The following is a 15804-nucleotide window of genomic DNA, read 5'->3' on the forward strand; positions in this document are numbered from 1 at the left end:
TGGAGAGCTTCATTCCCGGCTGTTTCCCCGAGTAGAGAGCTGGGCTCGGTCCTCACGGTGGTCGATGATGGGGGGGAGGGGGGGTACGTGTGTTAGGTTGCCCTCTCCCACCTCCTTTTTTGGTAAGCTGGAGCGCTGCATGTGCGCAGCCAGGGGGCAGGGAGCGGGGGAAGAGTAATTAAAGTGCAAACAAAAACGTTCCTCTGTATCACGGCTGTGTTTTCCGAAGGCAAAAACGGTTCTTTACTTTGACCCGCTCCGTTCCAGTCCACGCACATAACAAAAGCTTCCTCGGCTCAGATCGATCCCCTTTGTGAGATAACGCTGCCCTCTCATTGAGCAGAGCCCGCCCCCAGCACGCGGAGCCGGAGCGGAGCGGAGCGGAGCGGAGAGGAGGAGCGCGGAGCTCGGGATGCTGCGCTGCGGCGCCGGGCTCGGCCGAGGTGACAGCTCACGGTCTGTGTCTCGCACCGGGCGACGGACGGAGCCGGGACGGTGGGGGCTGTGCTGCCCGGGGGGGCGTGGAGGGGGGGGGAGCGGCCACGAGAGGGCGCCCACGGGCGGCTGGGCTGGGTGCTGCGAGACCCCCCCCCCCATCTCAGCCCTCCGTCTCAGCCCCCCGATCTCGGCCCCCAGCAGAGCCGCCCTCTGGTGCTGAGCGCTGTGTGCTGTGCAGAAGCAGAGCTCGTTCCCCGGAGCTGTGTGTGCTGGGGACGGCTGGAGCTGGGACTGGAGGTGGAGGAGGAGTGGGAGCCCCCGTGGGCACTGCTTCCACTCGGGGCGGCGGCGGGAGCAGTGCTCTGCTGCCCGGGAGGGGTTCTGTGTTTCCTCGTGGGGATGAGCCCCACGCAGCCGGGCACCGCCCCAATGGGGACCCACCCTCCGCAGTGGGAAAGCAGACCCCGAGGATCAGGAGTCCCACCCCCTGCCACGCGCAGGGACACCGAGCTCCCGTGGCACACCAGGCTGCCCCACGCGATCCGGCCGTGAACCCCTCCACGGACGGGGCACCCGCAGCCTCTGCAGCACCTCGCTGCTCTCATGGCGAAGGACGTCCCCCTGACATCCAACCTAAATCTCCCCTCCCTCAAAACCGTTTCCCCTCGTGCTGCTGCTCTCTGCCCCTTCCCCTCCGACTCCTCTCCTGTTTATGGGCTCCTTCAGCTTTGCCACCTCTCAGTCTGCTGAGGTCCCCGTGCACGCCATCCCTTCACCATGAAGGCTCACGTGCCCCGAGTGTGGCTGAGGCCTTTGGGATCTCCTGAGCCTGGCCCCTGGAACTGGCTTCGTGGGACTGGCACACAGCCCTGGGACCCCCCCCCCCCCCGATCCGGGGTGGCAGCCCCATGGCTTTGCTCCATCCCCATCACGGTTCCCCCGCCGCAGTCAGTGGCTCTGCGGCCGCATACCAGGGCTGCAAAACTTACTGGAAATCCTGTGGATGCAAATCCCGTCCTCCCATCCGTGCCAGGAATTGGAGCTGCAATCCCAAGAGGGCCCCCCCGCTCCTCCCCCTGCCTGGCACCGGCAGTGCTCCGTAGGGTCAGAGCTGAGGGGGCTCACGGCCAGGGATAACCCCCCCGGGGCCAGGCCAGCTCCCCACAGTGCCCCACTGCCCTATGGGCCCAGCCCTGCGCAGACCTCCATCCACTGCTCCGGCAGAGATGGAGCACAGCACAGATCCACCCCCTGTGCGTGTGGCTCAGACGCACCCACAGTGCTGTGAAGCCCCACTCAGCCCCACTCAGCCCTACTCAGCCCTACTCAGCCCCACTCAGCCCTACTCAGCCCTACTCAGCCCTGTTCATCCCCACTCAGCCCCACTCAGCCCCACTCAGCCCCACTCAGCCCTATTCAGCCCTATTCAGCCCCACTCAGCCCCGTTCATCCCCACTCAGCCCCACTCAGCCCCACTCAGCCCTACTCAGCCCTACTCAGCCCCACTCAGCCCTACTCAGCCCCACTCAGCCCTACTCAGCCCTGTTCATCCCCACTCAGCCCCATTCATCCCCACTCAGCCCTACTCAGCCCTATTCATCCCCACTCAGCCCCACTTCAGCCCCACTCAGCCCCGTTCATCCCCACTCAGCCCTACTCAGCCCTACTCAGCCCCACTCAGCCCTACTCAGCCCCACTCAGCCCCATTCATCCCCACTCAGCCCCACTCAGCCCCGCTGGGCCCAATTTGTGACAAACTATGGTGAGTGGCCGCGTGGCGGAGGGCAGCGTGGGCCACGGCGGTGCTCCCTCCCTCTAATTTATTATCAGCTCTCAGTGTCCAACAAACAGCTTTGGGGAGTGACGTCTGTGCTTAAAAAAAGAAAATCAGCGCTTCTTCTTCGCTTCCAAACTGAGCTCTCCCGATGCTCCCCCACAGAGAGCAGCTCCCCCCTCCCACCGGGACGCAGCCGTCCCCGTTCCCCAGACCCCTCTCGAGGGACCCTCCGCGGTGCTCAGAGTCCTTTGGGGTCACCTTAGCTCTGCCCCACACGGCCCCGAGGTTTCGATCTGTCCCCAGGTGAAACCCAACCCCTGCCAGCGCTGCGCGATGGAGGCAGTGAAGGTCGGAGTGCTCCCACAGCTCTGGGGGGCACGGGGTCCTCGTGGGGGGCACCGGGTGGGGGGGGGGGGGGGGGCTGCAGGGATCCGGAGAGCGCTGCTTTGGGTTCGTGCCGTTTGAGCCCCTGAGGACACAGCTCTCGGTGCTGTGCTGGGCTCTGTGCTGGACGGACGGCTCCTGGGGGTGTGTGTGTGGGGGGGGAAGGGGGGGATGTCGGCCAGGACCGTTCCCCCCCCCGTGCCCAAATGAACAGAAGTTTCTGTTTGTTGTGTGTGCGCTTCCCAAATACCGCAGTGCTCGCAGGGGCCCACGCCGCTGCCGGGATCTCCAGCCACGTGAAATAATTCACCGCCCCGCGCCGTAACCGCTCCGCCGCGCTCTGCAGGATGGGGTGCGGGGAAACGGCCTCCGTGGGGCGTGGGGTGCAGAGGGCGGGGGGCGTCCGTGGGTCCGCAGCACAGCGGGGGACGGATGGGGCAGAGCGGCTCCGCGGGGTCGGGGCGCTCCGTACCTGCTGCTGTCCGGGATGCTCCGCTCAACGCGGGGACGCGGTGCTCTCTGCGGGAGCCCCCCCCCCCCCATTCCGACCCCACGGAGCGCCGTCCCCCCGCGGGGGATCCCCCAACCCTCCGCCCCCCCATCGCGGCGGTGCCGGGGGCGGGGGCCAGGTGCTGCGGGGCGGGCCGAGGGGGAGCGGCGGGGGAGGGCCCGCAGGGGCGGCTAAAGGCAGGTGGCGGCGGGCGGCGGCCGCGGGAGGGCGGGCCGGGCCGGGCCGAGCGCTCCGCAGCGCGGGGCCATGCGGCGGGCGGCGGCGGGGCGGTGAGCGGGGCGGGCGCGCCATGGCCGGGGCGGTGCGGAGCGGCGGGGGGCGGCGGGGGACAGCGCTGACGGCGGTGCGCAGCGAGGACGGGACCCCCCCTCCCACCGCTCCTCTCAGCCGTCGGGGGGGGGGACCGACGGCTCCGCGCCCCGCGGCCGCCGCCCGCCCCGCCGGGAGCGCGCGCTGCTGCCGCCGCCGATTGCAGAACTGCCTGTACAACGTGCTGGAGCGGCCCCGCGGGTGGGCCTTCGTGTACCACGCCTTCATGTGAGTGCCGGCGGTGCGGGACCCCCCCACCCCCCAAACTTTGCTCCCGGGGACGGCGGGCGGGCGGAGGGCCCCGATGCTTTTACCGAAGTTTTCCCGGCGGGGGGGGGTCCGGGCCGTGGGCTCGGGAGGGTCCGCTGAGCCCCGGTTGCTCCTCTGAACGCGGTGCCCGTCGGTCCCCGTCCCGCTCCCTCCCCTCCCTGGTTCCCGGCGCGGGGGCAGAGCCGAAGACGATAGGAGCGGACCCCAGAGGGGTCGGGGCACGGAGTGGGGCGGGGGAAGCGCAGCGCCGGGATGGCGGCCCCGGGTACCGCCGTGGGGTGCGGTGCTCGGAGCTGTCCGTCCGGGGCTGCGCGTGGAGGATGGACGGCAGCGGGCACCGCACCGCGGAGCTGTGTACCGGCGCTCCGGCGTTGCCCCGCGCGCGGGGCCGCTCCGGGCTCACGGCCGCTGCCGTCGGGGCCGCTCCGGGTGAGCTGAGTGCGCCCCGAGGGCCGCTTTGCTCGAGGACCCCAAATGTTCCGGGCGGCTGCGGGGGGGGGGGGGGGATGACAACGGGGCGACCCTGGGGAGCGGGGAGGATGCTGCCGGGGTTCTGCCCCCCCCCGCCCGGCCGTGCCATGCGGAAGGTGCGGAGCTGCTTCGGAAAGTGGGTCTCGCCGAAGTGCTGCGGGGCGGACCGTCACCTGATCGCCGCGCACCTGAGCTCCCCGGGGAGCGGGGCCGCTCCTCACACCCCCGCCGTGCGCGTCGGAAATAATACCTCCGAAAGAGCTTTAATTAAGGACGGCAGCTGAAACCCCGTGGAAAGAGAAACGGGGGGGGGGGGGGGGGGGGGGAGTTCGGGCAGAGAGATCCTCCTCAGCGTGTGCTCCCACCCGACCCGTGTGTGCCATCCCCAGAAACAACCGCTCAGCCCCGGCTGTGGGGCGGCACCGTGGGGCTCCCGTGGGTGCACCCTCTGGAGCTGCGCGTGGCTCCGAGCACCCCTCCCCTGCCATCCCATCGCCACGACCCGTGCCCCCACGGGGCCCACGTTGGACGGAGCCCTTCTGGAGCGGTGCTCAGCTCTGCCCCGTTTCCCTCTCCCTCGGACGCGGTCCGAGGACCCCCCCCCCCGCAGCGCGGCTCTGACACCGAGATGCGCTAACGCAGAAATCCCACTGCGAAGCGCTTCCCCCCCCCGGGCGGCTCAGCAGGGCCGAGCTGGCACCGCTTATTGCAGCAGTTCAGTCTCATTGCCACCAAATTGATCCCAAATAGCTCCGTCTGAGCCGCTGCCGGTGCGCACCGGGGGGGGAAGGGGGGGGGGAGGATTGTGGCCGCTCCATCTCTGCAGCCCCCGGCGCTGTCCGGTGTGAAGCCGGCCTGGTGCTGGGCCATGGGGCCGCTGCCATCCCTCTGTCCCCTCGCTATGGGGCCGCGCCGTGCCTGGGCTCCTGGCGCAGCTCTATGGGAGCTTCTGGCCCCGGAGCTTACAGAGAAAATCTGGGAGCGTGACTGGAGCCTTAACCTAAAGCTTTACAGCCGGAGCCAAGCGCAGACTTCCTTTTTCAGCGTCCTCTTTCGCGCGTGCAGCACTGCATCGGGGGCAGCGCCCACGGGGACGGGGCGAGGAGCTGTGGGGGGCAGCAGGACCGCCCCGGCCCCTCTGGAGCGGCACTTTGGGGACGGCGGCACCGATCGCATCCCACGGCCCAGAGCCCAAACGCGGTCCCCGGAGCCGAGCGTGGCCCCGGGACAGCGCAGAGCCGAGGCCGTGGGCGCAGGCGGTGCTCCGTGCCCGGAGCCGATGGGGACGGCACCGGGACGGGCGGTTTCCCGGTGCCGTCGGGGACCGCCGCTGTGCTCAGCGCCTTTGGGCGCTCCCCCGATGTCGGTCCCGGCCGGGTCTGCTCGGTGGGGCCGCAGCCCGGGGGCCGTGCGGGGAAATCTCTTCATCCCCCCCCCCCCGGCGCTGCGTTCCGGGCTCAGATCCTCTCCCGTCGGAGCTCCGGGGTCATCCCCGACCGCGGCCGTCTCACGCGGGGCTCCGGCGGGAGGAAATCTTTCCCATCCTGGTGGCAGTGGGACGGGCGCTGGGGCCGGGGGGGTCGGGGGGGTCCGTCCCCGGGGTGCGCTCACCTTGCCCGGCCGTGAAACGGGAGCTGCCCGGGGCAGTGCCCGCACGGAGCCGCCGCCGCAGCACTTCCCGCACCCGACGGGGGCATAAAATTAAGCGACGACGGCGCAACATGAAACTCCGCATTGATTGCCGCTCGGGTTGGGGCGGGTTTGGGTTTCTTTTTTCCTCCCCGAATTTCCCCTTTCGCCGCTCCTGAAGCTGCCGTCTTCAGCGCTATTTCGGCCCCGGTGCCACTCGTGTCCCCGTGCCCCAGAGGTCGTCAGCAAAGCCCCAAACCCCCGTCCGTTCCCCCCCCGCCCCGTGCCGGGGTGCACGGCCGCTCCCAGTGGGAAAGAAGTGGGGCACAGCCACGGGGCAAAGAGCAGAGGTGCCCCCACCCCGGCGGGGGACACCGAGGGGGGTTGCGGGGCTGCGCTCGGCCACGGACCCCCACGTGCCGGGGTTGTGGGGGGGAGCGTCGGCTGCATCCCCCGTCCCACTGCGGTGCGCGGGGCACACGGGGCGGGCGGCCCTGCCATGGTTACGCTGCAAACAGCGCGGTTATTTATATCCCGGGGCCGGCAGGCCGCCTGCCCGGCTCTGCTGAAGGCTCCGGGCCGGATTTATAGGACACGCTGTTTATACAGCCCGCTCTGAGCTCACGGGGCCGTGCGGAGCGCCGACCCCATCCCCGACCCCATCCCCACCGGGCGGGCTCGCCCCACGCTGACCCCTTCCCCACAGAGTGGCATTGCTCCGTGGGTCAGCCCGTGTGGGGCCGTGTGCCCCCCCGTCCCCACGCGGAGCTGTCGGCACTGCGTGCTGTTTTCCTGCCCAGCACCGGGGGCCGCAGCGCAGCCGTTTGCCCCCTCCCTTCGCCCGTGGGTCCCTCCCCCCCCCGCCCCACACCGCCCTTTGCCAACCGGGACTGCCCCATCGCCGCTTTCCCCGACCTCAGCATCTTTCCCGGCTCACCTGCTCCATCCCCTCCCGTGCAGCCGGCAGCATATGGCCGGGCCGCTCTAATGAAGATTAATGCGAGGAGATTCTCCATCTCCAAGCAGCACTCCCCCCCCCTCCCCCCCCCGCGATGGGTTTTAATTAATATCTGGGGGCACAGAGGGAGAAGCGTTCCTGCAGGGAGTGCGAGCTGCCCGCATCCTGCCCGCTCCGCATCGCTGCGACGCCGTGCGGTGCTGCTGGGTGCACCCCCCCCCGGGGGCCGCGGGGACCCCCTTCCTTCCCGGCCCCCCCTCCTCCCGTGCCCTAAGCCGCTTAGGAGCTGCCGGGACGGGGCGGCTTTGCGAGTTAATTCCCGGCAGGTGATGCGTTCCCAGCAGGACTGGGAAACCGTGTCCTACACCACGGCTGGGGGGGGGGCTGTCCCCCCAAAACAGCGTTCCCCGGGCACTGCCGGCTGTGGGCTGTCCCCCGGCATCCCTCCCCGGGGCCGGGTTGAGTGCATCCCGAGCCCGCGTGGTCCCATTGCTGCTGGGAACGGCGCTCGGGGAGGAAGGGACCCCCGGTCCCCGTGTCCCGGGGGGGGGGGGGGAGGGGGTCTGGGGGGGGCAGCCCTCGCAGCCGGGGCGATTTCTGCATTCCCTTCTGCTCTGTGCTCCGCTGCCCGTGGAATTGCCGGCTAAATCCCGCTCGGGTGATCCTCGTTGCTGATGGGGCACGAAGGCGCTGCCCTGGGCCGCCCCTCCGGACCTCGATCCGCTCCTCGGGCGCAGCGGGGAGCGGTGCCACAATGGGGGGGGGGGGGGGCACAGCGCTGGGGGGAACCCCGGGGGGGGCAGAGCTGGAGGGGGGGGCAGAGCTGCCCTCCCATCCCCTCGGACATCTCCCCCCCCCCCCCCGCCCCCGACGTATCTCCGCTCCTCCAGCACCGCGCGGTGCCCCCCCCCCCCGCGGTGGTCACAGTGCCCGCTCGGGGGGGCTGTCACGCACAGCGGCTCTGTCCCCCTCGCCACGTGTCCCGGCGGCAGCAGCCCTCTGCTTTCCATTTTTAGAACCGCTGGATCAGGGAAAGAAAAAAAAAAAAAGAAAAATAATGTATTTTTGGAGAGTTTCGTTCGCTTCGGCTCCAGGATCTATTCCCCCCCCCTCACACACATCCCCCTCTCCTTCCCTAATTTATAAATGGCCCAAAGCCCCTTTCCCCTCCAGGCGGCTCTGGGGGCGGCTCCCCCCGCACCGCCCCACGCGGTGTCCCCGCGGTGGCCGTGGGACGTTCCCCCCCCCCCCGTCCCGCGCTGCAGCAGCAGCCATCACGGGCTCCGTGCCTGCCTTCGTTAGCGGCTGTTCTGCGGGGGGGGCTGCAGGGCTGCGGCACAGCTTGGCACTGAGCCGCGCGGCGGCTGGAGCCCGGCCTTCCTCCTCCTCCTCCTCCTCCTCCTCCTCCTCCTCTGAGTGCTGCGGGGTGGCCCGGGGACACGGCCCCGCGGCAGGGGATGGGACCCCCCCGGGCACAGCTGCCCCGTGGCACACGGAGGGGTTCGTTCCTGTGCTTCTACAGCCCCCCGGATGCGGGGGTGAAGGGGGCAGCTGTGGGTCTCAGCACGGCCTCAGTCCGCCCCATAGCAGGGCTGCTCCCACCCCCAGCGTCCCCACACCGGAGCCCAGAGCTGAAAGCAGCGCTCAGGTGGGGGCTGATGTCACCCGGGGCGGCGGGGGGGGGCGTGAGAGCTCACAATAAATCCTGAAGCGATTCCCACTCCTTTGGGTCGGGGTCAGCCCCACATAGCGCTCCCTGCCACCCCATAGGGGCAGTGCCTCCGGCCCCGACCCCGTGCTCTCTGCTTCCAGATTCCTGCTCGTCTTCAGCTGCCTGGTGCTCTCCGTCTTCTCCACCATCCAGGAGCACCAGAAGTTGGCCAACCAGTGCCTCTTCATCCTGGTAAGCGGGGGGGGGGGATGCTCAGGGCCCCCCTCCCCACGCGACACGCGCTGTCACCCCACAGCCCTTCCCCACCCCTCCGCCGTTCTCCCCCCGGTGTGTGTGTGCGTGCGTGGGGGGGGGTCAGGCCGCTGGAGGAAGCAGGGCAGAGGAGGGGGGGGGTGCTAAAAAAAGGCCGACTTTCCCCCCAAACCGTCGGAAAGGGCTGACGCCGGAGTTCTCCCGAGTGACGGAGACTAAATCGGGAAGGTCCTTGTGACTTTCCCGCAAGTAAGCAGAACGGGGCCGGCTGGGGCCGGGACAATGCTGACGGAGGAGGAACCGGACCCGGCTCTGCTCGAGGAGGAGGAGGAGGAGGAGGAGGAGGAGGAGGAGCGGCCGTGCCGGGACGTCCCGTGGGGTGGAGGGTGGGGGGGGGACGCGGTGCTCCCCATGCACCGCCGTTCAGTTCGCCCCATCCCAAAGCGCCCACCCCAGTGCCACCCCGCCCTGCCCCACCGCGTGCTTTTCCCCACAGGAGTTTGTCATGATCGTGGTGTTCGGGATGGAGTACGTGGTGCGGGTGTGGGCGGCCGGCTGCTGCTGCCGCTACCGGGGCTGGCGGGGCCGCCTGCGCTTCGCCCGGAAACCCTTCTGCGTCATAGGTATGAGCAGCGGGCTCACGGGGATGGGGGGGGAACGGGGTTTTAGCTCCCAGCTGCTCACCGGCCTTCCTCCCCAGATTTCATCGTCTTCATCGCCTCGGTGGCCGTCATCGCCGCGGGCACTCAGGGCAACATCTTCGCCACGTCGGCGCTGCGCAGCATGCGCTTCCTGCAGATCCTGCGCATGGTGCGCATGGACCGGCGCGGCGGCACCTGGAAGCTGCTGGGCTCCGTGGTGTACGCGCACAGCAAGGTGTGGGGAGCCCCCCGACCCCCCCGACCCCCGACCCCCAACCCCCCCCGCTGAGCCCGCTGCCCGCAGGAGCTGATCACCGCTTGGTACATCGGTTTCCTGGTGCTCATCTTCGCCTCCTTCCTCGTCTACCTGGCTGAGAAGGACAGCAACGGGGAGTTCGCCACCTACGCCGATTCCCTGTGGTGGGGCACGGTAAGCTCGGCGGCACGGAGGGCGGGAGGGGGCCGTGGGGGGGGAGCTCCCTGCAGGGCCCCCCGTGCTCTGTCCCCCCGCAGGTGACGCTCACCACCATCGGTTACGGGGACAAGACGCCGCAGACGTGGCTGGGCCGGATGCTGGCGGCCGCTTTTGCTCTGCTCGGCATCTCCTTCTTCGCGCTGCCCGCGGTGAGAGGGGCTGGGGGGTCCCTGCTGGGGGGGGGGGTGTCTCTGCTCTCTGTGCACCGTTGCAGGGCAGGAATTGGGGAGAAAGGGGCAAAACCGGGCCCTGCGATGGTGACCCCTGTGTGCCCCATCCCGTGCCCATCTCCAGGGTATCCTGGGCTCGGGCTTTGCGCTCAAGGTGCAGGAGCAGCACCGGCAGAAGCACTTCGAGAAGAGGAGGACCCCAGCAGCAAACCTGATCCAGGTACCCCATCCCTCCCTTCTCCTCCCGCACTGTCACCGTCCCTCCGTGACCCATGGCTGGATCCTGACCTGGGGGCTGGGGGGGGGATGGGGCGGCTCTGCCCCTCCTCCATGGGATGGGGGTCCTCGGGGGGGCTCGGGCTGACCCACGGGCTCTCCCCCCCCCCCGCAGGCAGCATGGCGGTTGTACTCAACAGACGCCAGCCGCGGGTACCTGACAGCCACGTGGTGCTACTACGACAGCCTGCTGCCCTCCTTCAGGTAGGGGTGGGGGCACGGGGGGGGGCGGGGGGCCGGGCTCATCGAGGGTCTCCGTAGGGCTGACGGGTGAGCACCGCAGCGAGCAAACACACGGGGACACAGAGCCCCCCACCCCAGCACCGCCCCCAGCGCCCATCCCACCGCCACCTCTCCCGCATCGCATGGGGCACAGCCGTGGGGCCGCACCCCCCTGCTCTCCTCCAGCGGCGGATGGACAGTTCCGTTTCAGCTTTTTGCCGTCCCGGCGGCGGGGGCAGCGCGGAGGAGCCGGATTTCGCTCCGCTTTCGCTTCTTGTTTGGCTCCGTTTGTGCTCGGTTCGGCACGGAGGACCCGGCTCTGCCCCGCCGTGGTTTTGCTCATCTCGTTTGCTTTGGGAAGTTTTAATTTCTCCGTGTTTTTATTTAACCCCCAACCTCAGAGAGCTGCTCCTAATGTTTGAGCACTTGCACCGAGCCCGCAACGGAGGATTTAGGAATTCAGAGGTGAAAAAATGGCCTGATGGAGCCCCGCCGCCGTATCAGCCCTTCTTCACCTCTGGCCAGAAAAGCCCCATCCCCGCCGCGTGTGCCGGGGACAGGTAGGGAGCAGCCGGCTCTGCCCCCGCGTGTGTGTGTCTGTGCGTGGTGCCAGCGGCAGAGCAGCCCCCCGCCCACCAGGGGACGCTGCGTGGGGGGACCGAGCGTGGTCCCCGGCTCCAGGGGCTGAGGGGCACCCGGCGTCCCCCGGTGCAGAGCTCTTTGGGTCAGGGTCCGTCGGGGCCGGCAGCTCTGCCGTGCCTCAGTTTCCCCCGCGGTGCCGGAGCTGCGGCTCCGGTGCGGCACAGGGATGTGCTGAGCTGTGGGGCTGCCCCACTGCAGGGCCGAGGGCACCCCGAGGTGAGTACGGGCCGGGGGCTCCCAGTCCCAGCCCCGGCTTCCCCGCCAGCATCACCTCTCATAACATCTCATCTTCTCTCTCCCTTCCCCTCTCCTGCTCGCCTTCCGCTCTCCATCCCCCCCCCCCACACCCTCCCTGCCCCACTCACCCCGAAGCTGGAAGGAGGAGGACGCGCAGCCCCACAAGTGCTTGAGCCTCAGGTAACGTTGGCCCCAAACGTGGCCGCGCTCCGGCACCGTGCTGCCGCCGTTTATGCAGGACCTACACAAACACGCTCACGCTTCTCACCTCCGCGCTGCGGGAGGAGGTGCTCGGGGCTCTGTGCCCCCACCCCGTGGGGCCGCTCCGCTCCGGCCCAGCTCACTGATGCTCTCTCTCTCTGTGTCCCTGCCCTGCCCCCAGCCAGGCGGGCGGTGGCAAGCGGAGGCTTTTGCGAACGTGGGCCACGTGGAGACGGAGGTACCGCGGCCCAGGAGCTGGAGGGGGGGGGGGGGGGCATGGGGCGGCTGTGGGGCAGGGGATGGGGCGCTGGGGGCTGCGCATGGCTTGGGGTGGGAGCCGGCTTGGGCGCAGCGGGCCGTGCCTCGGATTGTCCCCGTGCAGTGTGGGTGAGCCTCCTCGCATGCCCCAACGCGCGCCCGCGGTCCCCCATCACCCCACAGGCAGCAGCACCCGGAGGTGTTTTTGTGTCGGTCCTACATAAATGATGTCTGCTGTCCCCCCCCCCCCCCACCACCCCCAGCCCCCGAGCCAGCAGAGCAGTTGGCGTTGGGGGCAGTTTGCACCTGGGGCTGCAGGAGCAGAGCAGAATGGTGGTGCAGCCTGCAGGAGGATGGCAGGGCCCGGCCCCACGTGTCTGGGGCAGGAATGGGGCAGGAATGGGGCAGGAATGGGGCTGCTCCGTGCGCTGCTCTGCCGCGTGCCCCCCCCCCCCCCCCCCCCCCGCCCGTCCCTCCTTCTGTTTCCTCTTTCTGCTCTCAGGAAGAGCCGCGTTTGAGGCCGCTGTGCACGGGCATGCAGTGACGCCTGCTGCCAGCCTGAGCTCGTGCCCGGTTCCTGTGCTGGGGGCTGCCCGTCCCCTCCCCCCCTCCCCGCTCCCCCTCCCACTCCCCGGGCACCCATCGGGTGCTGATTCTGCCTCCCACCCCCCCCCCCCTCCCCGCAGCACCAAGATGGGCATCAAGGAGCGCATCCGCCTGGGCTCCCCGCAGCGCCCGGGCAGCCGTGGCCGCCTGCACCTGGGCCCCCCCCTGCACCGCTCCCCCAGCACCGAGGCCGTCCCCGAAGCCCCCAGCCCCAGCAAGGTGCACAAGAGCTGGAGCTTCAACGACCGCACGCGCTTCCGCGCATCGCTGCGGCTCAAACCACGGCTGCAACCGGAGGGTGAGCGCTGGGGGGGGGGGAGGCACTGGGTGGGGGGGGGGCTCGATGCTGGGGCTGAGAGCTGTGCTGCACGCCCACCCTTACAGCAGAGTGCCCACCGGAGGACAGCGGGGAGGAGAAGGGATCCCACTGCGACCTGACCTTTGAGGACATCATGCCGGCGGTGAAGACGCTGATCCGTGCTGTGCGGTGAGAGCATCCCCTCCCCCCACGACCCCACGCACAGGGGGGGCTGGGTCCCCCCCACGACCCCATCGTGTCTAACAGACCCCCAGCATTGGCTACAGACCATGACCCCGTAGTTTCGAACAGCCCCCCGGCGTTGTGTCCCCACCGCGACCCCACAGGGCCAAGCAGCCCCCCCAGCTGCTGCCCACCCTGCCCACCCCCCCCCTGCATCCAGCCCCCCCCCCCATCTGCAGGATCCTCAAGTTCCTGGTGGCCAAGAGGAAGTTCAAGGAGACGCTGCGGCCCTACGACGTGAAGGACGTCATCGAGCAGTACTCAGCGGGGCACCTGGACATGCTGGGCAGGATCAAGAGCCTGCAGACACGGTGAGATGGCCCCGGGGGGGGCGGGGGGGGGCTCTGGGGTCCCGCGGGTCCCCTGCGATGAGGGTGTGCCCCGCCAGGCTCCGTGGATGGGTCCCACGCATTTGGGAATGACGCCCTGCGTCCCCGTCCCCGCAGCGTGGACCAGATCGTGGGCAGGGGGGGGCCCACGGCCGACAAGAGGATCCGGGAGAGGGGGGAGAAGGCGGTGCTGGACGCGGAGCTGGTGGACGAGCTGAGCATGATGGGCCGCGTGGTCAAGGTGGAGAGGCAGGTACGGGGGGGGGGGGCACAGCCGCTGGGATGTGTCACCGTGTCGTCACCGCGTCACCGCCCCCCAGGTGCAGTCCATCGAGCACAAGCTGGACCTGCTGCTCGGCCTGTACTCGCAGTGCCTGCGCAAGGGCTCGGCCAACTCGCTGAGCCTGGCGGGCGCCGCGCTGCCCCGCGAGCCCGACATCACCTCGGACTATCACAGCCCCGCGGAGCACGACGACGTGTCGGCGTCCGCTCACACACTGAGCATCTCCACGTCGGGCAGCACCAACATGGACTGAGCGCGGAGCCCCACCCGCCGGGGGGGGGGAGGGGGTGTGGGACCCCGCCCCCCAACCCCGGCATCGCTCGGCCCCTCTGAGCCGCGTCCCTCGCTGTGTTACTTGAAGCCTTGGGGGTGATGAGGTGGAGGGGGGGAGGGAGCAGGCTGTGCTCCCTGGGGGGGGTGGGGGAGGGTGGGGGGGTCGGGAGCCCCCCGTGTCTGCCTCTCTATGGGGGACCCACACGTCCTGGGACCAGCACAGCTATGCAAGGCTCCGGCTCCGGAGCTGAGCCTGTGGGCACGACCCCGTGGGGTTTTATTGGGGTGGGGGGTTCACCCCACTGCCCTCCTGCCTGCCCCCCCACGCCCCCATCCCCCGCATGCTCCCAGGGCAGGATCTATCTATACACATAGGAGACAGATATGCAATAATGTCTTAATATGCAACACCCCCGGGAAGAGCCCCCCGGGGGGAACGTACATAGGCAATAAGCACCCCCCCCCCCCGCCAGCACACGGGGCTGCATCCTGCTCCCCGGGGGGGTCAGACCCAGGTCCCAGGGCTGTGGGGTCTGGCACGAAGTTGGGGGGGGGTGGTGGTCCACAAGGAGCATCCCTCCCATCCCCCACGGGAGGACTCCTTCCCTGCTCGGCCCTGCCCCCTGGGGGTCACTGCGGGTGGGGGCAGCGTGGAGGTGGCGGTGCCGTTTGCACGCTGCTTGCACCAGGCCTGCTTTCCAGTCCCCCCCCCTCGCAGCAGTGCCAAAATTTACGGGTACCTTCCCCCGGGAGGGGCCTCGTGGGGACCCCCTTTTTGCCTTTGGATCGTGGGGACCCCAACCCCACCGTGCTGCTGCTCCCGGGGGTGCCCCCCGCCCCTCCTTTGCCCTCCGTAGTGCATGTGAACAGCATGGGCTGTGCTCGCAGCCCCCCCCGGCTGTGCCGTGGTTGTCCAGGGGGTGATGCGTGGCCGTGCCGTGGGAACGAGGGTGCATGTGACAGCTTCACCCCCTGCCCCGTTCAGTCCTTAACCCATAGTGCCCCTCCCCGGGGCTGGCTGGGCCCCACAGCCCCCCTGCCCCCCCCCCAGCCGCCCGTAGTTACCTCACTTTATTAACTTATTAACTTATTTCTTTCATTAAACTTTGAATTAGATGCCGCCTGGTTTCTGTCCCCGCTCTCCCGGGAGGGGGCACTCCATCCCCACCGCAGCACCCAGCGCCCACCCCACCCCCCCACCCCCCGCAGCCACCGCCCCAGCTCCCGCCCCGTCTGACTGCGATACCCCCCAGGAGTGTTCCCGGAGAGATATGGGGGCGAGCCCCCACCCCGCAAAGCCGCAGCCCCCCCCGGGGGGGCGGCAAAGCCTCCTCCCCCGCCCCACTCGTCGGGACCCGTCGGGGCCGCGTCCCCCCAGCACCGCCCTTCTCCGGGAGGATGCCGGACCCCGGGCCGCGTTTCGTGGCTGCGACCCCACAGCCGCCCCACAGCGACGGGGCGGCCGCCGCAGCCCTTCTCCTGCTTCCCCCCCCCTCCGGCTGCTGGGGGGGGGCTGTGTCGGGGTCCTTGGGTCGCCCCGCTCAGCGCTCGGGGTGCAATCTCCGGGGAACCCCCATCTGCCGGCGGTGCAGCTCCGCCTGCGGTACCTCCGGGGCTGCTTTGAAGGGAGAGCCAGGCCGGGGCGAGCTGGAAACCCCGTGCCGTGCCGTGCCGTGCCGTGCCGTGCCGTGCCGTGCCGTGCCGTGCCGTGCCGTGCCGTGCCCTGCCCTGCCCGCAGCACCAATGGGTGGGGGGGGGTTGGGGGTCCGCGGTCACGCCTCGTACCCGCAGCGGGGTCTGTGCATCACCGCCGGTGAGCTGCCGCCCCTAACGCTGGGGGGCACGGGGTGGGTTTGGGGTGGGGGCAGGCGGATGCAGAGCGGAACAGAGGGTGTGGTGATGTCGCGCTGTCGCGATGTCCCCGTCGCGGTGGTTCTCGGAGGGTTTCGTGACGCCCTCGGTGTCAGACATTCGGGCTC

At 69.7% G+C, this 15804-nt stretch overlaps 1 protein-coding gene across 1 annotated transcript; it reads left to right on the forward strand.

The window, feature by feature from the left end:
* The first annotated feature begins 8204 nt into the window (after positions 1-8204).
* KCNQ4 (potassium voltage-gated channel subfamily Q member 4) lies at positions 8205-13805 on the forward strand. The gene is made up of 14 exons (XM_065744794.1): positions 8205-8395; positions 8518-8650; positions 9168-9294; positions 9372-9547; positions 9617-9742; positions 9826-9936; positions 10082-10177; positions 10349-10437; positions 10857-11015; positions 12480-12697; positions 12784-12886; positions 13120-13251; positions 13387-13522; positions 13590-13805. The coding sequence occupies exons 1-14, from the start codon at positions 8205-8207 to the stop codon at positions 13803-13805; spliced, it is 2013 nt and encodes a 670-aa protein (XP_065600866.1).
* The last annotated feature ends 1999 nt before the right edge of the window (positions 13806-15804 follow it).

This window comes from Cyrtonyx montezumae, unplaced genomic scaffold, assembly GCF_038088225.1.
Source record: "Cyrtonyx montezumae isolate F1298 unplaced genomic scaffold, pur_monq_1.0 scaffold_31, whole genome shotgun sequence".
Taxonomy (NCBI): Eukaryota; Metazoa; Chordata; class Aves; order Galliformes; family Odontophoridae; genus Cyrtonyx; species Cyrtonyx montezumae.